This window comes from Rhinoraja longicauda, chromosome 36 (genome assembly GCF_053455715.1).
Source record: "Rhinoraja longicauda isolate Sanriku21f chromosome 36, sRhiLon1.1, whole genome shotgun sequence".
In the NCBI taxonomy this organism is placed as follows: domain Eukaryota; kingdom Metazoa; phylum Chordata; class Chondrichthyes; order Rajiformes; family Arhynchobatidae; genus Rhinoraja; species Rhinoraja longicauda.
This window is the reverse complement of record NC_135988.1, coordinates 17853913-17877198: the sequence shown is the minus strand read 5'-3', so window position 1 is coordinate 17877198 and position 23286 is coordinate 17853913. Positions and strand designations below refer to the sequence as shown.

Genomic DNA, 23286 nt, shown 5'->3' with positions numbered 1-23286 from the left:
GATGAGAAATGATTAATGCATTCTGAGAGCAGTGGGAGTCTGGAGTGTGCTTGAATAGCAAGGGACTTGGCTCATGGCTGCGTGTAGTGTACTGTGCCAGGATCAGATGCTGAAAGTATAGAGCAGAACATTTAGTTTGGCAAATCTAAATTAATGGCCTTGGTCTCCTAATTTGTTTTTGTTCCCTGTGTCACTAACTGTGTCCAAGACTCAGCGGCTCGGTGCTAGATAATTGCTGCCTGCCTCAATTTTGTTTTCATTGAACGCTTTTTCATTCCACAGTCGCCTTTCTGGGGGACATTGCACTGGATGAAGATGACCTGAAAATATTCAAGATCAACAGCATTGTAGATTTCAACAATCACCAAACCCAAACATTTGGACGTTCCTCAGGTATGTTCCTCTTTGAACTCTTTGGAACTGTTGAACTCGTGATTTGTATACCAAAACTCACACACATACACAAACATCGATATACAACCCACCACAGCTGGTTTGCTGCTGTTTAAAAGGGCACTGAAGTGGAGTTAGACCTTTCGTGTTCGGTCAAATGAACATGAACCCAATGTACATGATGTACGTAGATGGATCACTGGAGTACAAAACTCACTTGTCACATCATCATCCCAGCCCCTCAGTCCATTATTTAACCTCGAGACAGCTTGCGAGGAGAAGGAACCCAGGCTAATGTTTCCTCCTCTGTTCCCAAGGCTTGAACATAAACTCAAACACAGAACAACACAGCACAGAAACGGACCCTTTGGTCACATGCAGGTACAGGAAGCAATCAGGAAAGCAGCTGATGTTTGAATTGAATTGAATAAATTTTATTAGCCAACTATGTACACATACGAGGAATTTGCCTTGGCGCTATGCTCGCAAGTAACAACACGACACACAGTAAACATAATGTTGGCCGTTATTTGCAAAAGGACAGCACCAAGACTTTATTAAGGGGCAGCACAGTAGCGTCAGAGACCTGGGTTCGATTCTGACCTCGGGTGCTGTCTGTGTGGAGTGTACACGTTCCCCCCGTGCCCGCCCAAATCCCAGTGGCGTGCAGGTTTGCAGGTTAATCGGCCCCACTGTAAATTGTCCCCAGTGAGCAGGGGGTGGATGTGAAAGTGGGATAACATAGAACTAGTGTGAACGGGCGATCGATGGTCGGCCTGGACTCGGTGGGCCGAAGGGCCTGTTTCCACACCGGACCTGCCGATGATTCAGTGAAGGTTTGAGCAAATAATAAACTAAAGAACTAAACGCTAAGTCCAGGTAATGTGACTTGAAGCCACAAATCTTCTAATTCAAACCAAGTGCTGTCCACGAGTCACGGTTATGGACTAAGTGACACCGTGCCAGTCAGTGCAAAGGATCGGTGCTGCCTCTTGCAGATCATATTTTCTGTAAGAAGGTAGAGTTATGAGTTATAATCAATAGGTGCAGGAGTAGGCCGTTCGGCCCTTCGTGCCAGCACCGCCATTCACTGTGATCATGGCTGATCATCCACAATCAGTACCCCGTTCCTGCCTTTTCCCCATACCCCCTGACTCCGCTATCCTTAAGAGCTCTATCTAGCTCTCTCTTGAAAGCATCCAGAGAATTGGCCTCCACTGCCTTCTGAGGCAGAGAATTCCACAGATTCACAACTCTCTGGGTGAAAATGTTTTTCCTCATCTCTGTTCTGAATGGCCTACCCCTTATTCTTAAACTGTGGCCCCTGGTTCTGAACTCCCCCAACATTGGGAACATGTTTCCTGCCTCTGGTGTGTCCAATCCCTTAATAATCTTATATGTTTCACTAAGAGCCTCTCTCATCCTTCTAAATTCCAGTGTATACAAGCCCAGTCGCTCCATTCTTTCAACATACGACAGTCCCGCCAGCCCGGGGATTAACCTGTTGAACCTACGCTGCACGCCCTCAACAGCAAGAATGTCCTTCCTCAAATTAGGAGACCAAAACTGCACACAGTACTCCAGGTGTGGTCTCACGAGGGCTCTGTACAACTGCAGAAGGATCTAATGCAAGGGTTGTAGTTCATTAAAAGACATTAGCAGTGATTGTAAATAATTAAAATAAATTAGTCTGGTGGGACAGTGACTTACCTCCAGTGTTCTTGGCAGGCAGGGCCCAAAGCAAAGGCTGGCCAGCTGCAGTATTAATGAGTAATGGAGTCAGTTCAACGATTACCTCCTCTTTTCTCAGCTGCCACGTAGTTGTTTTGCAAGGAGCACAGCTCGGAGTGCAGATTCAGACGCACGGCTTGTGATCGATGCATCTGTCCTTTCAGTCCTGTCATCTCGTGGTGGGAATCTGGCATCCTCTCTCAGGCAATGGCAAGGACTCTCTCTCTCTCTCTCTCTCTCTGAGGCTCCAGTCAAGGTTCCGCATGGTGGACCTGTCCAGGGCATGAGATTGCCTGGGATCGAGGATGACATCAGTCTGAAGAAAGGTCTCGACCCGAAACGTCACCCATTCCTTCTCTCCCGAGATGCTGCCTGACCTGCTGAAATACTCCAGCATTTTGTGAATAAAAACCTTCGATTTGTACCAGCATCTGCAGTTATCTTCTTATACATCCAGGATGACGTAGTCAGTTGCCTTGGTAGGAGGAACAGGGGGTGATTTTGGAAGTACAAGGAACTGCAGATGCTTGTTTACAACAACAAAAAAAGACACAGTGTGCTGGAGTAACTAGTGGGTTAGGCGGCATCTCTGGAGAACATGGACAGATGACATTTCAGATTTGAACCCTTCTCCTGTTAGAGTGGTCTGAGAGTGTTGTCATGTAGATTGTTGGCCCCTTGATCAGTGGTGTGTTTCATGCTGGCATCATGTTCATCATCTTTATTTACCATTTGGATGGGAACAGGGGGGTGGCAGGATTAGTAAGGTTGCCGATGACACCAAAATGGATGGTGCGGTTGACTGGAGAAAGGTTACGACCTCACCTTCTTCAACTGGGAAAGTGGGAAGAGGAATGGCAGAGATAGAGTTTCACTCAAACAAGTGCAAAGTGATGTGTTTGGGGTAATTCAACCAAGGGAGAGCATAGACAGTGAAGGACAGGACCCTGGGGAGGGTTGTCGGGCAGCGAGGACAAGGGGTAGACAATAGACAATAGCTGCTGGAATAGACCATTTGGCCCTTCGCGCCAGCACTGCCATTCACTGTGATCATGGCTGATCATCCACAATCAGTACCCCGTCCCTGCCTTCTCCCCGTATCCCTTGACTGCTATCTTTAAGAGGTCTATCTAACTCTCTCTTGAAAGCATCCAGAGAATTGGCCACCACTGCCTTCTGAGGGTACAATGCATAGCTCGCTGAAACTGGCAGCGTGGGTAAACAAGGTGGTCAAGGAATTGGCTGCTTGCCTTCATAGGACAGGGCATTGAGCTCCAGAGTCAGTACATCACATTAGAGATATACAGTTTTCCCTCCGCTGTGTGTGTGTGTGTGTGTGTGTGTGTGTGTGTGTGTGTGTGTGTGTGTGTGTGTGTGTCTGTGTGTGTGTGTGTGTGTGCGTGTGTGTGTGTGTGTGTCTGTGTGTGTGTGTGTGTGTGTGTGTCTGTGTGTGTGTCTGTGTGAGTGTGTGTGTGTGTGTGTCTGTGTGTGTGTGTGTGTGTGTGTGTGTGTGTGTGTGTGTGTGTGTGTGTGTCTGTGTGTGTGTGTGTGTGTGTGTGTCTGTGTGTGTGTCTGTGTGAGTGTGTGTGTGTGTGTGTCTGTGCGCGTGTGTGTGTGTGTGTGTGTGTGTGTGTGCGTGTGTGTGTGTGTGTGTGTCTGTGCGTGTGTGTGTGTGTGTGTGTCTGTGTGTGTGTGTGTGTGTGCGCGCATCTGTGTGCGCGTGCGTCTGTGTGTGTGTGTGTGTGTGTGTCTGTGTGTGTGTCTGTGTGAGTGTGTGTGTGTGTGTGTGTGTGTGTGTGTGCGTGCGTCTGTGTGCGTCTGTGTGTGTGTGTGTGTGTGTGTGTGTGTGTGTGTGTGCGTGCGTCTGTGTGCGTCTGTGTGTGTGTGTGTGTGTGTGTGTGTGTGTGTGTGTGTGCGTGCGTCTGTGTGCGTCTGTGTGTGTGTGTGTGTGTGTGTGTGTGTGTGTGTGTGTGTGTGTGTGTGTGTGTGTGTGTGTGTGTGTGTGTGTGTGCGTCTGTGTGCGTCTGTGTGCGCGTGCGTCTGTGTGTCTGTCTTGCTCCCCGCTCTTCACTTGGGACGCAGTACCCAAAGTACCACTTCTTAAAGGCACTGCTGCAGAACACAGCAGAGAATCTGTCTTTGATAGGGGAATGCTGCCCCGAGCACATAATGGCCTTCAATATTGCCCAACTCTCCACATATCTGCCTGTCCCTCTGGAATTGCCCCCACACCTTCACTGTTTTGCTTCCTCTCAAAAGATCATAAGAGATAGGAGTAGAATTAGGCCATTCGGCCCCTTAGGTCTATACTGCCATTCAATCATGGCTGGCCTATCTCTCCCTCCTAACCCCATTCTCCTGCCTTCTCCCCGTAACCTCTGACACCCGCACTCATCAAGAATCTCTCTTTTGCATGGAGAAACTTTTAATGTTGCACTTCATGTAATTTTAAAATGGAAGGTCAATTTTCTTTCGTGCTCAGATCCAGTTGACTTATAATAATAATAATAATGCATTTTATTTATATAGCGCTTTTCTTATACTCAAAGACGCTTTACAGAGATTTTGAGAACATAGGGAAATGAATAAATAGATAAATAAGTAAATAAATAAATGAACAGAGAAAGGAGACAGAAGGTGAGGTGACCTTCAGTGGTTGAAGGCAGTACTGAACAGGTGAGACTTCAGCGATGTTTTGAATGTGGTGAGTGTGGAGGAGTCTCTTAACGGTTTGGGGTAGTGAGTTCCATAGGGTGGGAGCAGCGATGGAGAAAGCCCTGTCCCCCCAGGATCTGAGTTTGGTCCGGATGTGGGGGGATAGGAGATTGGCAGCGGCAGAGCGGAGGGTGCAGGTGGGAGTGTGCCTGTGGAGGAGGTCGGTCAGGTAGGATGGGGCCAGGTTATGGAGGGCTTTGTAGGTTATGAGAGAGCTAGATAGAGCTCTTAAGGATAGCGGAGTCAGGGGGTATGGGGAGAAGGCAGGAACGGGGTACTGATTGAGAATGATCAGTCATGATCACATTGAATGGCGGTGCTGGCTCGAAGGGCCGAATGGCCTACTCCTGCCTATTGTCTATTGATAGTTACTGCCTCAACTACCTCCTCCGACAGCACGTACCCACCACCCCTTGTGTAAAAAAGTTATCCCTCAGGTTCCTATTAAATCTTTTCTTTAAGTCTGAAGAAAGGTCTCAACCCGAAACGTCACCCATTCCTTCTCTCCAGAGATGCTGCCTGTCCCGCTGAGTTACTCCAGCTTTTTGTGTCTCTCTTCGGTTTAAACCAGCATCTGCAGTTCCTTCCTACACAAATCCTTTCTCTACACGTGTAGAATCCTGTAAACTATTATTTCATTTACTGTTGTTCTCCGAGTCTTTTACTGAGTCTGAGGAAGGGACCTGACTCGAAACGTCAGTCTGAAGAAGGGTCTCGACCCGAAACGTCACCCATTCCTTCTCTCCCGAGATGCTGCCTGACCCGCTGAGTTACTCCAGCATTTTGTGAATAAATCGAAACGTTATCTGTTCATTTCCATCCCCTCAGTTCCTGCAGGGTTATGTGCGTTGCTCACGATTCCAGCGTCCGCTGCCTCTCGTATCTGTCATTAGCCGCTGTTGCCCTCTTTCTGACCTGGGCATTCACAAAACTGCAATTAGCCTCAAATTCACCTTGGGGTGTGGTATTGTGCAGCAATTGTACCACGTGGGTTTAAAGGCGCACATAGCTTCACCTCAACAGTAGACTTGAACAAAATGCAATGCAATGGTGTGATGCCTTTTGTCGTTCCAAAACAGAACACTCTCTGTGTTAACTGTGACCAGCGACAATGGAGGTCGACAACTGGGATAATTATCCTACTGGAAACACAATGCTTGGCTTTTATCATGAGGAAAATGACATGCTGTTTGGCTCAGAGCCTTCTGGTGAATTCAAATAATGATCACCAGTGAAACAGCTGGTAGTGTGAGTGTAAATAGGAGTAGGTTCAGGAGAATGACATGCTGTGGCGTGCAGCAACAGGTGACCAATCTGCTTTTAATTGTCCTTAGAAATCTTCGTTTAGTTTAGAGATACAGCAGGGAAACAGGCCCCGCGCCGACCAGCGAACCCTGCACATTAACACTATCCTACACGCACTAGGGACAATTTACACTTATACCAAGTCAATTAACCTACAAACCTGCACGTCTTTGGAGAGTGGGATGAAACAGAAGATCACGGAGGAGACCCACGCAGGTCACGGGGAGAACGTACAAACTCCGTACATTCAGCACCCGTAGTCGGGATGGAACATAGAAACATAGAAAATAGGTGCAGGAGTAGGCCATTCGGCCCTTCGAACCTGCACCGCCATTCAATATGATCATGGCTGTTCATCCAACTCAGTATCCCGTACCTGCCTTCTCTCCATACCCCCTGATCCCTTTAGCCACAAGGGCCAAATCTAACTCCCTCTTAAATATAGCCAATGAACTGGCCTCAACTACCTTCTGTGGCAGAGAATTCCACAGATTCACCACTCTCTGTGTGAAAAAAAACTTTCTCATCTCGGTCCTAAAAGACTTCCCCCTTATCCTTAAACCCGGGTCTCTGGCGCTGCGAGGCAGCAGTTCTACCCGCTGCGCCACCGTGCCGTACTAAACACGTATTTCAGAGATGAGTACACAATTAGCCATGAAGTTAATAATGAAAGTTATTCTTGCTTCACATGGAGTACCGCGATCTGAGAGACTTCAGGAAAAGTAAAGATTGCCACTGTTGAGATTTTGTATTGAATATTTCAAGCCCATCGCAACATGGTTTCATAGAATCATATATTTTAAAAGGAGACTACCTGGTCAGCCAGTTCTTTGAATGAGCTGTGCCATTAGTCTCAATCCTTTGCTCTTTTGTTATGGTCTGTAAGCATTTACTTTTGAAAATGATCACTGATCAAGGATGAGAGATCTTATCGAAACGTATAAGATTATCAAGGGGTTGGACACGTTAGAGGCAGGAAACATGTTCCCGATGTTGGGGGAGTCTAGAACCAGGGGCCACAGTTTAAGAATAAGGGGTAGGCCATTTAGAACTGAGATGAGGAAAAACTTTTTCAGTCAGAGAGTTGTGAATCTGTGGAATTCTCTGCCTCAGAAGGCAGTGGAGGCCAATTCTCTGAAGGCATTCAAGAAAGAGCTAGATAGAGCTCTTAAGGATGGCGGAGTCAGGGGGGTATAGGGAGAAGGTATAGTCTGATTCAATAGACAATGGACAATAGGTATGTAGGTTAATTGACTGGGTAAATGTAAAAATTGTCCCTAGTGTGTGTAGGATAGTGTTAATGTGCGGGGATCGCTGGGCGGCGCGGACTCAGTGGGCCGTAGGGCCTGTTTCCGCGTTGTATCTCTAAATCTAAATCTAAAAAATAGGTGCAGGAGGAGGCCATTCGAGCCTTTGAGCCAGCACCGCCATTCACCGTGATCATGGCTGATCATCCACGATCAGTACCCCGTTCCTGCCTTCTCCCCATACCCCTTGACTCCGCTATCATTAAGAGCTCTGTCTAATGCCACAAATCTCGCAGCGTGTGCATTGTGGATCGCAACTAAAGAAAATGATCACCTCCCCTCTGCTTCCACTGTGGAGGTAGTTCAGTTTCAGTTTAGTTTATTGTCACATATACCGAGGCACAGTGAAAAGGTTTTGTAGGGTTGCCAACTTCCTCACTTCCAAATACAGGACAAAGGGTGACGTCACCGCCCCGCGCCCCACGTGACCTCACCCAGCCAGCGGCCACATGCTCCCGCTCCATCAATGGCGGCCGCCATTGGTGGAGCGGGAGCACGTGGCCGCTGGCTGGGTGAGGTCACGTTGGGCGCGCGGGGCGGTGACGTCGCCCTCTGTCCCGTATTTGGGAGTGAGGAAGTTGGCAACCCTACTAATACGGGACAAGGGCGGTCCCGTACGACACAAACTAATTTAGCCCAAAATACGGGATGTCTCGGCTAATACGGGACAGTTGGCAACCCTAGTTGTGTGCCAACCAGCCAGCGGAAAGACAATACATGATTGCAATAATGTCACCTTGTTCCTGTCACAAGGATCAGTTCGCTATTTATTCTATCAAAACTCTTCATGTAGGAAAGAACTGCAGATGCTGGTTTAAATCGAAGGGGGGCCCAAAAAGCTGGAGTAACTCAACGGGTCAGGCGAAATGGGGGACATTTCGGGTGGGGTCCCATTCTTCACATTGAAGGTATTTATTCACAAAATGCTGGAGTAACTCAGCAGGTCAGGCAGCATCTCAGGAGAGATGGAATGGGCGACGTTTCGGGTCGAGACCCTTCTTCAGGCTGATGTCAGAGGGGCGGGACAAAGGAAGGATATAGGTGGAGACAGGAAGACAGTGGGAGATCTGGGAGAGAGGGACAGAGGAACTATCTAAAGTTGGAGAAGTCAATGTTCATACCGCTGGGCTGCAAGCTGCCCAGGCGAAATATGGGGTTGAGGTCTCAAGAAGGGTCTCGACCTGAAACGTCACCGTCCCTTCTCTCCAGAGATGCTGCCTGTCCCGCTGAGTTACTCCAGCGCTTTGTGTCTACCTTCTCTTGAATCTTTCCTTGTTTTGCTGAGGGCAGTGAAAGTTAATTGCAGCTTCTTTGGTCTCTCCACATAATTGAAGCCCTTCATCCTCAGTACTATTTTGGGAAACTCGTCCGCTCCCCCACCTTCCCCATTTGAAGTTGTTGAGTAATTGAATAACCAACAACAGCCAGCATGATCTGTCCAGCGCAGCTGTAAGGATAATAGTTTAAATCAAACAAAACATCCTTTGGAAGATCAGAGTTTTGTCTGCTCTTGGAGGAATGTGTTTTTTCATGAGCAAACAAGAGTTTTCTCCAGGGCTTACAGGTGTTATAAAAAGAGATTGACTTGAAGAATGTTAAGTGTCTAGATAATAAGAGTCGAGATTTTGAAACATGGCCGCAATGGTCGGGCTGCCAACTGTCCCGTATTAGCCGGGGCATCCCGTATTTTGGGCTAAATTAGTTTGCCCGTACGGGACTGCCCTTAGTAGGGTTGCCAACTTCCTCACCCCCAAATACGGGACCAAGGGTGGCGTCGACGCCCCGCGCCCCACGTGACCTCACCCAGTCAGCGGCCACGTGCTCCCGCTCTACCAATGGCGGCCGCCCGCGCCAGGAGGCGGGTTGCATATGGATTTCAAAGGTACTTGATCATTGCATGTACCGAGGTACAGAGAAATTCCTTGTTTGCGTGCAGTTCAATAAAAGTATTACTGCAGATGAACACAATCGTGTGGGCTGCACGGTGGCGCAGCGGTAGAGTTGCTGCCTTACGGCGCTTGCAGCACCGGAGACCCGGGTTCCATCCCGACTATGGGTGCTGAGTGTATGGAGTTTGCTATTGAGGGCGTGCAGCGTAGGTTCACTAGGTTAATTCCCGGAATGGCGGGACTATCGTATGTTGAAAGGCTGGAGCAATTAGGCTTGTATACACTGGAATTTAGAAGGATGAGGGGGGATCTTATTGAAACATATAAGATAATTAGGGGATTGGACATATTAGAGGCAGGAAACATGTTCCCAATGTTGGGGGAGTCAAGAACAAGGGGCCACAGTTTAAGAAAAAGGGGTAGGCCATTTAGAACGGAGATGAGGAAGAACTTTTTCAGTCAGAGAGTGGTGAAGGTGTGGAATTCTCTGCCTCAGAAGGCAGTGGAGGCCAATTCGTTAGATGCTTTCAAGAGAGAGCTGGATAGAGCTCTTAAGGATAGCGGAGTGAGGGGGTATGGGGAGAAGGCAGGAACGGGGTACTGATTGAGAGTGATCAGCCATGATCGCATTGAATGGCGGTGCTGGCTCGAAGGGCTGAATGGCCTACTCCTGCACCTATTGTCTATTGTCTATTGTCTCCCCGTGACTATGGGAGAATATTATATAGCAAATAATATCATGCATAAAATAATATTCTCGCATATGACCTGCGTGGGTTTTCACCGAGACCTTCGGTTTCCTCCCACATTCCAAATACGTGCAGGTATGTAGGTTAATTGGCGTGGTATAAATGGAAAATTGTCCCTAGTGTGTGTAGGATAGTGTTAATGTGCGGGGATCGCTGGGCGGCGCGGACTCGGTGTTTCCGCGCTATATCTCTAAACCAAACTAAATTAAACTTAGTTAAGTGCAAGTGTATTCGAATAGTACACAGCCAGAAGGCAAGCACCGGCATGTTTTGGTTCTATAGGCAGATGGATATGCCAGGAATGGAGGGATATGGATCACATGCAGGCAGAGGAGATTAGTTTATTTTGGCATCATGTCCAGCTCGGACATTGTGGCCTGTTCTTGGGCTGTGCTTATCTGTGCTCCATGCCATGACGTGAAATGCACCAAAGTGCCTGTGGTCCCTGCAATGCATACTCAAATTTATTGCACATTGGAGAGCCAATATATATGCCATTGAGTGAAAAGGAGAGACTGCATCAAATTGTGTAATTCCTTTTATTAGTGGAGATAAAACAGCTGCCTCTTCCTGTGGGGAATAGAAGCAACTTTCATATTCATAGTGTCCTTCACTTATTAAAATTCCAATTGCTGTATAGTCAATTTAATACTTCCAGCATTTAGCCTTTGCTGCAGGAGGTTTGTTACACAAACACACAGGAGGTAAATGGCCCAATATCTTTAGCAATATTGTTTGTGGCACACACCATCAAAACCATCAAAACCCATCTGCTTTACCGATGCCCTTCAGAGAAGATAGTTTGCTTGGTCTTGTTGAAATGTGCTTCCCGACCTTCAACCACGTTTCATTCTCCGTCTTTTGGAATTGAGGAGTTGAGGATGACTTATCATAAGACATAGGAGCGTAATTAGACCATTCGGCCCATCGGGTCTGCTCTGCCATTTGATCACGGCTGACCTACTTTTCCCGCTGAACCCCATTGATGCCCTGACGAATCAAGAACTCGACCATCTCTGCTGCGAATCAAGACTCCTATAATTTCTTGCCGCGGTTGGAGAGAGGAATAGAAGCCTCACTGGGAGAGAAGGTGTCACAAAATGCTGGAGTAACTCAGCAGGTCAGGCAACATCTAGGAGAGAGGGAATGGGTGATGTTTTGGGTCGAGACCCGAAGGTATCGAAGGTATCACAAAATGCTGGAGTAACTCAGCAGGTCAGGCAGCCTCTAGGAGAGAGGGAATGGGTGACGTTTCGGGAGACCCGAAACGTCACCCATTCCCTCTCTCCTAGATGCTGCCTGACCTGCTGAGTTACTCCAGCATTTTGTGATACCTTCGATTTGTACCAGCATCTGCAGTTATTTTCCTACTCACTGAGAGAGAGTTAGCTGAAGAGGGGTGGGACGAAGTCTGTATTCAGGCATGGGCTGAACGAACTGTTCAACAATCATCTCAGGCCTGAAGGAAAAGAAGGCCACCTCCCCTGCCTTTCGTGTGGTGAATGCATAGCTGGATGTGTGGTTGTGTTGTGTAGCATGGCAGGCTCTTTGAGGCACCTTTGAGGGACGCATAGAATTTTGACCCCAGTCACTTTCCTGGAATACCTGGCTTCTACCCAGTGCCCCGATGGGGTGGAATTAACCAAGCATTCTGATTTCAGAATGACACGAGACAGGGCAACTATTCCAAATCTCCTTTTGTACGCTACCTGACCGGTTTCCAAGGCTCCCTATAAAACGCTCCCCATCTGAACTGGAAACGCAGAGAGGGCTATCCGTCACCCCGGCCATCTCTCGGTTTCTGGTACCATCGACTTTGTTCTCGCTGGAGTGTAAAAGCCACAGAACGCTGGCAAGACTCATTGGCTGCGTTTCCAGGCTGCTCTGGCCAATGCAGCAATTAATGGACGGGGTTTGTACACACTGGGGCACTGGGTGGCAGCCAGGTATTCCAGGAAAGTGACTGGGGTCAAAATTCCACGCGTTCCTCAAAGGTGCATTTGTAACGCGTGCAGAAATGGCCTGGGTCACTTGTGAGGCTTGGCGTAAACAGCAGGGGCCAGAGGCCACTCACGCACATCGGGGATGTTGTTGCTTCGTTCCAGTCCTCCGCGTGCGGCTCCAGACACAAATGGTGAAGGTATTGCAGGAGTGAGGAGCATTTGGAACGTCAGGCCCAATTTTGAAGGCGGGGCAGTGGGCTTCATGCGAAGTAACACGATGTAGGAATGGGTCCGAGAACAAAACACCTTGTTACTTCTCTTCAATGGTCTGTGTGAATGATGCAGCTGGGGTTGCCAACTTCCTCGCTCCCAAATACGGGACAAAGGGTGACGTCCCGTATTTATGCGTGAGGAAGTTGGCAACCCTACTAATGCAGGACAAGGGCGGTCCCGTACGGGACGTCCCGGCTAATACGGGACAGTTGGCGGCCGTAGCTACAACAACAATGGAGTGGCCGTGGGGAGGTGAGGTGCTCAGGGGCGATCTATTCAAGGGAATGATATTTGAAGATGGAACTGATATTACTTCACCTTGTGATGGTAAGAACACTAAGTGCTGAAACGGTATTTGGACTTTACTGTGCCTTTCTTTGTGAAAGATTACATGTAATGATTCTGTCAATATCGATCCAAGCGAATTTAAGTAAAACTAGATCAAGTGGACCCGTTGGACCCAAACCTCTCCTGCATTGGTGCAGCACCCTCCCCTGACCCATCCCATCCTCCCTCCCCCCTCCCTCTTCTCCTCCCCCTCCACTCCATCCCCCTCATCCCCCCTTATCCTCCCTCCATCCCTCCCTCCCGAGGAGATAGCTTTAAACTTTAAAATGTGAATAACTTTAAAAATATAACCGATTCCAACGAAACTTCTTCCATTAGCACCAAAGTGTACACACTGGAATTTAGAAGGATGAGAGGGGATCTTATCGAAACATATAAGATTATTAAGGGGTTGGACACGTTAGAGGCAGGAAACATGTTCCCAATGTTGGGGGAGTCCAGAACCAGGGGCCACAGTTTAAGAATAAGGGGTAGGTCATTTAGAACTGAGATGAGGAAAAACTTTTTCAGTCAGAGAGTTGTGAATCTGTGGAATTCACTGCCTCAGAAGGCAGTGGAGGCCAAGTCTCTGAATGCATTCAATGGAGAGCTAGATAGAGCTCTTAAGGTTAGCGGAGTCAGGGGGTATGGGGAGAAGGCAGGAACGGGGTACTGATTGAGAATGATCAGCCATGATCACATTGAATGGTGGTGCTGGCTCGAGGGGCCGAAAGGCCTCCTCCTGCACCTATTGTCTTTGTCTGAGGGACAACGGTGAGTAAGGTGGGCATAAAATTGTTGTGCGATCGTGTACCGTTTTGGCTGTAGTTCAGGAACAAACAAACAAGAGTTTTAGTATATAGACGGACCAAACTTCAGCGAATAACTTGTTGGTGTCACTGTTGGAATCAATGCAATGGGCTGAGTTCATAGTGACCTCTCGTGGGGCAAACCAGCAGATGTGGGACGTACAACGAGATCTGGGTGTCCTAGTGCATCAGTCACTGAAAGGAAGCATGCAGGTACAGCAGGCAGTGAAGAAAGCCAATGGAATGTTGGCCTTCATAACAAGAGGAGTTGAGTATAGGAGCAAAGAGGTCTTTCTGCAGTTGTACAGGGCCCTAGTGAGACCGCACCTGGAGTACTGTGTGCAGTTTTGGTCTCCAAATTTGAGGAAGGATATTCTTGCTATTGAGGGCGTGCAGCGTAGGTATACTAGGTTAATTCCCGGAATGGTGGGACTATCATATGTTGATAGACTGGAGTGACTAGGCTTGCATATACTGGAATTTAGAAGGATGAGAGGAGATCTTATCGAAACGTATAAGATTATTAAGGGGTTGGACACGTTAGAGGCAGGAAACATGTTCCCAATGTTGGGGGAGTCCAGAACAAGGGCCACAGTTTAAGAATAAGGGGCAGGCCATTTAGAACTGAGATGAGGAAAAACATTTTCAGTCAGAGAGTTGTAAATCTGTGGAATTCACTGCCTCAGAAGGCAGTGGAGGCGAAGTCTCTGAATGCATTCAAGAGAGAGCTAGATAGAGTTCTTAAGGTTCCCTCTCAGGAACTAACGTTTGCTTCAACCTTGTATTGATTGGCACGAGGTAAAAATAATATCGTCATAGGAAAGTCAAGTTGAAAGGCTGCTGAGTGGACCACCTCCCTCCCCTCTCATTGAAAACGGCTCCATGCTAAAAGCGTCTAAAGAATTCCCTGCTGGGACTTTTTTTAATATAAAAAGAAGAAAGGTTAGCTAAGGCTTGAGTGCAAGGTAGCTGTGAGCTCAGGTTTCAAGTTCCATTCCTGAGATAGACACAAAAAGCTGGAGTAACTCAGCGGGACAGGCAGCATCTCTGAAGAGAAGGAATGGGTGATGTTTTGGGTCGAGACCCCTCTTGAGATTCCTGAGAGTTGTGCACAATAGATAGTTATAGATAGTTTCTTCCCAGCTGTTATCAGGCAACTGAACCATCCTACCACAACCAGAGAGCACTGCTGAGCTACTATCTACCTCTTTGATGACCCATGGACTATCCTTGATGGGACTTTGCTGGCTTTACCTTGCAATAAATGCTATTCCCTTATCATGTATCTATACACTGTAAATGGATCGATTGTAATCATGTACTATGTTTCTGCTAACGGGTTATGATCAGCCATGATCATATTGAATGGCGGTGCTGGCTTGAAGGGCCGAATGGCCTACTCCTGCACCTATTTTCTATGTTTCTATGCAACAAAATGCTTTTCAATGTATTTTTCACTTTCACGTGACAATAAACTAAACTGAAACACAAATGCTGGAGTAAAGTAACTCAGCGGGACAGGCAGCATCTCTGGATGAAAGGAATGGGTGACTGAGTCTGAAGAAGGATCTCGACCCAAAACCTCACCCATTCATTCCATCTGGAGATGCTGCTTGTCCCGCTGAGTTACTCCAGCATTTTGTGTCTATATTCCGCGTAAACCTGCATCTGCAGTTCCTTTCTCCATAGCTGTGCACAATGTTCTTGGCTGGCATTACTGAAGGAGACCGGGGTGGTACTGAGGGAGAGCTACACTGTTGAAGGGCCAGAACTGGAGGTTGTTGGTTGGCGTGGACTCGGTGGGCCGAAGGGCCTGTTTCCGCACTGCATCTCTAACTTAAACTAAACTAAACTGAGGAGGTGCTGCATTGTCCGCTGTGGTGAGGATGTGCTGCATAGTTAAAAAACCAGCTCTCAATTAAGGGTTTGGATCTCAGTGAAAAGGACGGTAGAGGCTGGACATTGGTCATTAGTTCATTAGATTAAAAAGGTGAATGGCCACAAAATCAAAATAGAAGATGGGGATATATTGATAAATGTGGCACAAATTTTAATTGGTGCGCGTTAAGGCACGTTTTTGACTACAAAAGGCACTGTACGGCACGTTTAATATAGTCAGACATCCCGATGTGAGATGTGATGTTGAAAATTGTCCAGTGAACTAAATATAGATGCAACACGGGCATATGCCATGCCAACCAAGATGCCCGTCTGTGCTAGTCCCACTTGCCCACGTTTGCCCCATTTCCCTCTAAACCTTTCCTGTCCAAGTGCCTGTCCAAATGTGTTTAAAATGTTATAACACCTGCCCCAACTACCTCCTCTGTCAACTCATTCCATATATCCACCACTCTCTGTGTAAAAAAAAAGTTGACCCTCAATGTTGGCCTTCATAACGAGAGGATTTGAGTAGAGCAGTCCTTCGGTAGTTGTACAAGTCCCTGGTGAGACCACATCTGGAGTACCGTGTGCAGTTTTGGTCTCCTAATTTGAGGAAGGACGTCCTTGCTATTGAGGCACTGCAGCGTAGGTTCACCAGGTTAATCCCCGGGATGGCGGGACTGTCATATGAGGAAAGATTGGAAAGACTGAGCTTGTATTCACTGGAGTTTAGAAGGATGAGAGGGGATGTAATAGAGACGTATAAAATCATAAAAGGACTGGACGTGCTAGATGCAGGAAAAATGTTCCCAATGTTGGGGAGTCCAGAACCAGGGGACACAGTCTTAGAATAAAGGGGAGGCCATTTAAAACTGAGGTGAGAAGAAACTTTTTCACGCAGAGAGTTGTGAATTTGTGGAATTCTCTGCCACAGAAGGCAGTGGAGGCCAAATCACTGGATGAATTTAAAAGAGAGATGGATAGAGCTCTAGGGGCTAGTGGACTCGAGGGATATGGGGAGAAGGCAGGCACAGGTTACTGATTGTGGATGATCAGCCATGATCACAATGAATGGCGGTGCTGGCTCGAAGGGCCAAATGGCTTCCTTCTATGTTTCCTATTAAATCTTTCCCCTCTCACCTTAAACCTATGTCCTCTGGTTCTTGATTCCTCTACTCTGGCTAAAACTCTGTGTATGCACCCTGTGTATTCCCCCTTATAATGTTACACTCATTGAAGAAGTCATAGAAAATTGGTAAAACTAAAACAAAAATGTGGACTCGTGCCAGAAAGTACAAAGTTTAGCACAGAGTTGGGTTGAGACCCTGGAATAGAATTAATTGGGCATTGTAGTGGGGGGGGGGGGGGGCTCCAGGATGATGGGCCAAAGACCTCCCATGTTTGAGTTTAACTTGTGACCTTGTGAACGCTTGCCTGGTGAATGGCTCCGTGGGAAAAATACTCCATAGAAACGCACTGCAGATGAGTCATCGCCTTCAGCACAGAAAGGCAGACAAGTGGCCAAGAAAACAAAGTCCCCCAGCTGATATCTCAAGGAAAGAAATAATGAGCCACAAGTGGACAGTTTGAACAGCGTTCCCTCCGTAATCCGTGCGGTGTTTACTTTGTCTCTTTGGATTTACTACAGGGGACAGGTGGCAGAGCCCGTGTCAGTCGAGGGCAGCGCTCTGAGCTTCTGCCGTCTCGGGCTTCTGACCCAATAGACAATAGGTGCAGGAGGAGGCCATTCGGCCCATCGAGCCAGCACCGCCATTCAATGTGATCATGGCTGATCATTCTCAATCAGTACCCCGTTCCTGCCTTCTCCCCATACCCCCTGACTCCGCTATCCTTAAGAGCTCTATCTAGCTCTCTCTTGAATGCATTCAGAGAATTGGCCTCCACTGCCTTCTGAGGCAGAGAATTCCACAGATTCACAACTCTCGGACTGAACAAAGTTTTTCCTCATCTCCGTTCTAAATGGCCTACCCCTTATTCTTAAACTGTGGCCCCTTGTTCTGGACTCCCCCAACATTGGGAACATGTTTCCGGCCTCTAACGTGTCCAACCCCTTAATAATCTTATACGTTTCGATAAGATCTCCTCTCATCCTTCTAAAAATTGCAGGTCAGGAGTTCCATTCCCGTGGTGGCTGGGCCCCTCGGCAGCACCGACCGGGCGGCTTCCTCAGTGGGTACCCAAGCTCCTTCCCCATGCTGACATTCACACGCACTACGCGCCCACATCACGTACACAGTTGTTCAACGAGCCATCAATGCTGCAATTAAAGCCTTGTCCAAGAACCATAAAGAACTCGCACAATCCTCTTTGGAAGGAGCTTTGCCTTTGTAACTAATATTTCATACAGCCTGCACATGTGTTTAATTAAACCTACGTGGATGTTATTTGAATGAAGGAATTGGCAACTGCTATGACCACAGAAATCCAATGCTGTATAGTTTCTCTTGAGGATGTTTAGTGTGCCTTTAGGTTCTGTGCAATTAAGATCACCACTGCGTTCTTTCCAAGAGCCTGTCTCATTAGGAGGATGTGGGACTTGACAGCAAGAAGGTGGGTGGCTTGAGTTGTTCAAGGGCAGCCTGGGTTTGCTTACAGTTTGTCAAAAAAGTCGCTCGCTTTGCCCTGCGGTAGAATGGTACAATGGTAGAGATTCTGGTGCAGATACAGGCCCTTTCCATTGCCAGCAATCCCTCTGGACAACTCGGAAGGGGAAAGCTGGTGTCCTGATTCGTGCAACACAGCGAGGAAGGACCCATCCTGCCAAAAGACGCTGTTTGTTTAGTTAAGGCAGCCTAGTTGTTATGATCTTGGACCAGTGATCCAGAGTTTATAAGTTCAAAATCAACCAGGGCAGAGTGTAAGTTTCGTAGGTTCGAGGAGCAAAATTAGTCCGTTCAGACCATCAATTCAACCATGGCTGATCTATCTTTCCCTCTCAACCCCATTCTCCTGATTTCTCCCCCCCCCACCCCCCCGCATGGTGATATTATGAACATATCTGGAATGTAAATATTTCTAGTTCATTTCCTGCACACTTGAGGAAGATAGTAGCATGAGAGGGGAAGCAAGAACTGGTAATATGGAGACAAAAGTTCACGTTATAGGAATAGAATTAGGCCATTCGGCCCATCGAGTCTACTTCGCCATTCAATCATGGCTGATCTCTACCTCCTAATCCTATTTTTCTGCCTTCTCCACATAACCCTTGACACCTGTTCTAATCAAGAATTTGTCTATCTCTGTCTTAAAAACATCCACTGACGGCCTCCACAGCCCACTGTGGCAATGAGTTCCACAGATTAACTACCCTCTGACTAAACAAGTTCCTCCTCGCCTCCTTTCTAAAAGAGCGCCCTTTAATTCTGAGGCTGTGACCTCTGGTCCTAGACTCTCCCACCAGTGGAAACATCCTCTCCACATCCACTCTATCTATGCCTTTCATTATTCTGTAAGTTTCAAAGAGGTCCCCCCCTCACCCTTCTCAACTCCAGCGAGTACAGGCCCAGTGCTGACAAATGCTCATCATATGTTAACCCATTCATTCCTGGGATCATTGAGTTTGTTGAGGTGGGAGCTGTTTGCTTCTTGCGTTATCGCTGCCTGTCTCCATCACTGGTGGAGCGGGAGCACGTGGTCGCTGGCTGGGCGAGGTCACGTGGGGCGCGTGGCGGTGACGTCACCTTTTGTCCCTTATTTGGGAGTGAGGAAGTTGGCAACCCTACCAAAACGGGACCCGGGCGGTCCTGTACGGGACAAACTAATTTAGGCCAAAATATACGGGATGTCCCGGCTGATACGGGACAGTTGGCAACCACTAATTGAAACACTGGAGTGCTGCCAAAGTATTGCCTTGGCCAGTGAGGCTCAGCACACCGTGGGAGTGGAGCAGTGGGGGATGGGTGGGGGGGGGGGGGGGGGGGGGATGGGAGGGGGGGGGAGGGGAGGGCAGCAGAGGGGATGATAATCTATCCGGAGAGGACACAAGATGAGCAACAACATCTTGAGTTCATACCAGCCATTGCATGGAGGAGCTGTTTCTGCTTATGGCAAGAATGTAAGGTGGAGAAGGTTAGCTCAGCCGTTTCTGTTTTTAACCCCTCCACCCTCTGGCCATTTGATAAGATGACCCACAGGTGGCGCAGCGGTAGAGTTGCTGCCTCGACACCCTCAGAGTCCCGGGTTGGATGCTGACTATGGGTGCTGTCTGTACGGAGTTTGCACGTTCTCCCTAGATCAAACTGCAATAGTGGAACGGTAATCCAACGTCGGGGCAGAGCGTTGCGGACAGGCTGGGCACGGGCGGACAACCATCCACACATGGTCTGAACCCAGGAGTCCCCCAGAGCTAGAGGCACTAAGCTGAGAGTTTCGTGGACTCGGTTTGCAGATGTTTGAATACAGGACATTAAGACGGGTAGGAAGGAATTGCAGATGCTGCTTTACACCAAAGATAGACACAAAAAGCTGGAGTAACTCAGCGGGACGGGCAGCATCTCTGGAGAGAAGGAATGGGTCGAGACCCTTCTTCAGACAATCTTAAATGAGAGAAGGTTTGCAGCATGATGTCAAAATGCATAACTTCACACAAACTTTACCCTAATCTCCACCAACCTCTGCGAACCTCCCGAAGGCCTATTCAGGCCGAATGACCTAGTTGAGTTTAGTTTAGCTTAGTATAGTTTAATTTAGTTTAGAGATACATCCTGGAAACAAGCCCTTCGGCCCACCAAGTCCGCACTGACCAGCGATCCCCACACACTGGGGCAATCCTACGGACTAGGGACAATTTATATTTATATTAAGCCGATTGACCTACAAACTTGCACGTCTTTTGAGTGTGGGAGGAAACTGAAAATCTCGGGGGGAAATCCACACAGGTCACGGGGAGAACGTGCAAACTCCGTACAGACAGCGCCGGTAATCAGGGTCAAACTCGGACCTCTGGCGCTGTCAGGCAGCAACTCTACCGTGCAGCCCCAACACTAGTAAAGATCTCAAAATCAAATCTGGTGGATATTCATGAAGAGAGAGGATGATTAAAAATACATGAAAATAAAGCAGCAGATGAGGATGGGATTTGACCAGTCGTGAAGCAGCGAAGTGGCGGAACAGATTGAAGAGACCAAACGGCTTCCCCTTGATCATGGGCCTGCTCCAGAGTGTCTGGCCTCACAGCAGTGCGCACATTGATGTGGGAATAATGGCCTCCAGAGCAGTGGGGGAGTTGCCTTTTACCGCTGTTTTCTCGCCTGCCCTTGCACAATTTCAAAAGCACAGTTAATCGAGTTCAGCTGCGTGCACTTCATCCCAAAGCTGCCTGGGCTTGTCGGGGAGTCAGAGGCAGCCAGGGCTCCCTGCAGCACCTGAAACGAGGAAGCTCGGCCTAATGATGTTCTGAAACCCGAGCCTGTTCGGTCTCTTCCAGGCACTCACTGACCTTCCGTGCGCTCCCTCCCACCAGTTTGTTTCCAGTCCAGATTCCCCACGTTTGTTGTTCTTACCGTTCCTTTCCCACACCACTGGTCTGTGCTGCCGCAACTGGAGGTGAAACGTGGCAGTGGCTTTCGATTCTGCCTTTAAGCCTGGCTCAGACAGTGCACAGTGTTTGTACCTGGCTCTGGGCAGTCGAAGAGTGAGGGGGATGGAACCGACCACATTTCGTGCATTAACTTTAGATTTTACTTCAGATATTGGAGAGACAGTCCCTTCGCCACACTGAGATTTTCCACTGCCTGCATGAGGCAGCAGTTCTTGCCCCAGTGGCTGGAATGAGTGATTAACGTTAGCCGACCTTGCACAGCATCGTGCCGCTACTGCCAATGGAATCCAGATGGAGAAGAATTATTATTTCATCAAAAAATCAGTGTTGCACCCACGTTTATCGGGATTATTCAATGACAGGTTAAACTAGGGTTGCCAACTGTCCCGTATTAGCCGGGACATCCCGTGTTGTGGGCTAAGTTGGTTTGTCTCGTACGGGACTGCCCTTGCCCCGTATTAGTAGGGTTGCCAACTTCCTCACTCCCAAAGAAGGGACAAAGGGTGACGTAACCGCCCCGCGCCCAAATACGGGACAAAGAGTGACTTAACAACCCCACTCCCAAATACGGGACAAAGAGTGACGTAACAGCCCCACTCCCAAATACGGGACAAGGTGACTTCACCGCCCCGCGCCCCACGCGATCTCACCCAGCCAGCGGCCACGTGCTCCCGCTCCACCAATGGCTTCCGCGGTGACGTCCCCTTGTCCCGTATTTGGGAGTGAGGAAGTTGGCAACCCTAGATTAAACAGATTGGACATCGTACAGTAGTAACGTGCCAATTTACTTTCAGTTGAAGTGGAACAGGGACCCTGCCCCAAAGTGATGTCCTTTGTGTCTAAACGGGGAGTGAATCAAGAAATCGGAGGTGCGAAGGGACTTGGGCGTGCTGGTGCAGGACTCCCAGGAGGCTCACTTGCAAGTCGAATCGGTAGTAAGGAAGGCAAAATCATCGCTAGCGTTTAGAAACATAGAAAATAGGTGCAGGAGTAGGCCATTCGGCCCTTCGAGCCTGCACCGCCATTCAATATGATCATGGCTGATCATCCAACTCAGTATCCCGTACCTGCCTTCTCTCCATACCCCCTGATCCCTTTAGCCACAAGGGCCACATCTAACTCCCTCTTAAATATAGCCAATGAACTGGCCTCAACTACCTTCTGTGGCAGAGAATTCCACAGATTCACCACTCTCTGTGTGAAAAAAAACTTTCTCATCTCGGTCCTAAAAGACTTCCCCCTTATCCTTAAACTGTGACCCCTTGTTCTGGACTTCCCCAACATTGGGAACAATCTTCCTGCATCTAGCCTGTCCAACCTCTTAAGAATTTTGTAAGTTTCTATAAGATCCCCCCTCAATGTTGTAAATTCCAGCGAGTTTCTCTCAAGAGGACTGGGATGTAATGCTGAGACTCTATAAGGCCCTGGTCAGGCTGCATTTGGAATGCTGTGAGCAGATTTGGGTCTCATATCTGAGGAAGGATGTGTTGGCTCTGGAGAGGGCCCAGAGGAGGTTTACAAGAGTGATTCCAGGAATGAGTGGGTTAGCATACGATGAGCGTTTGTCAGCACTGGGCCTGTACTCGCTGGAGTTTAGAAGGTTGAGGGGGGGACCTCTTTGTAACTAACAGAATAATGAAAGGCATAGATAGAGTGGATGTGGAGAGGATGTTTCCACTGGTGGGAGAGTCTAGGAGCAGAGGTCGCAGCCTCAGAATTAAAGGGCGCTCTTTTAGAAAGGAGGCGAGGAAGAACTTGTTTAGTCAGAAGGTTGTTAATCTGTGGAACTCATTGCCACAGAGGGCTGTGGAGGCCAAGTCAGTGGATGTTTTTAAGGCAGAGATAGACAAATTCTTGATTAGAATGGGTGTCAAGGGTTATGGGGAGAAGGCAGGAAAATGGGATTAGGAGGCAGAGATCAGCCATGATTGATTGGCGGAGTAGACTCGATGGGCCGAATGGCCTGATTCTACTCCTATAACTTGTGAACTTTTGTCTCCATGTTACCAGTTCTCGCTTCCCCTCTCATGTTATTATTCTCCTCAAGTGTGCAGGAAATAAACTAGAAATATTTACATTCCGGATATGTTCATAATAACTACGGGTAACTCCAAGCATAACGACTGACAAACCGTGGGGGTGGGGAGTAAATTGTTGATCAATGGGTATTTAGACCAACTCAAGGATGAATATACATCCTTTGGAAAAAATAGACCCATTAACAGAAGGCTAATGGATATATTGAAGTGAATGAGAGACATCAGTCTGACTGATTTGGGTTAGTTTAGTCTTAACCTGTCATCATGGTTTAATGACCATGCTGACACGTTACACTAAAATTGCAGCCTGCAGTAATGTCTGTTATGTATAATTTGCGTTGTAAAGTTTCTGTTTTTAGCTAGCA

The 23286-nt window shown here is 48.0% G+C and overlaps 1 protein-coding gene across 1 annotated transcript in view; it reads left to right on the top strand.

Moving 5' to 3' along the window:
- The window catches only part of LOC144610455 (bone morphogenetic protein 1-like), a 143158-nt gene that overhangs the window by 45304 nt on the left and 74568 nt on the right, over positions 1-23286 (top strand). Inside the window, exon 2 of the mRNA XM_078429180.1 lies at positions 283-393. Within this exon, the coding sequence (XP_078285306.1) occupies positions 283-393 (111 nt within the window). The remainder of the gene's footprint in view (positions 1-282; positions 394-23286) is intronic.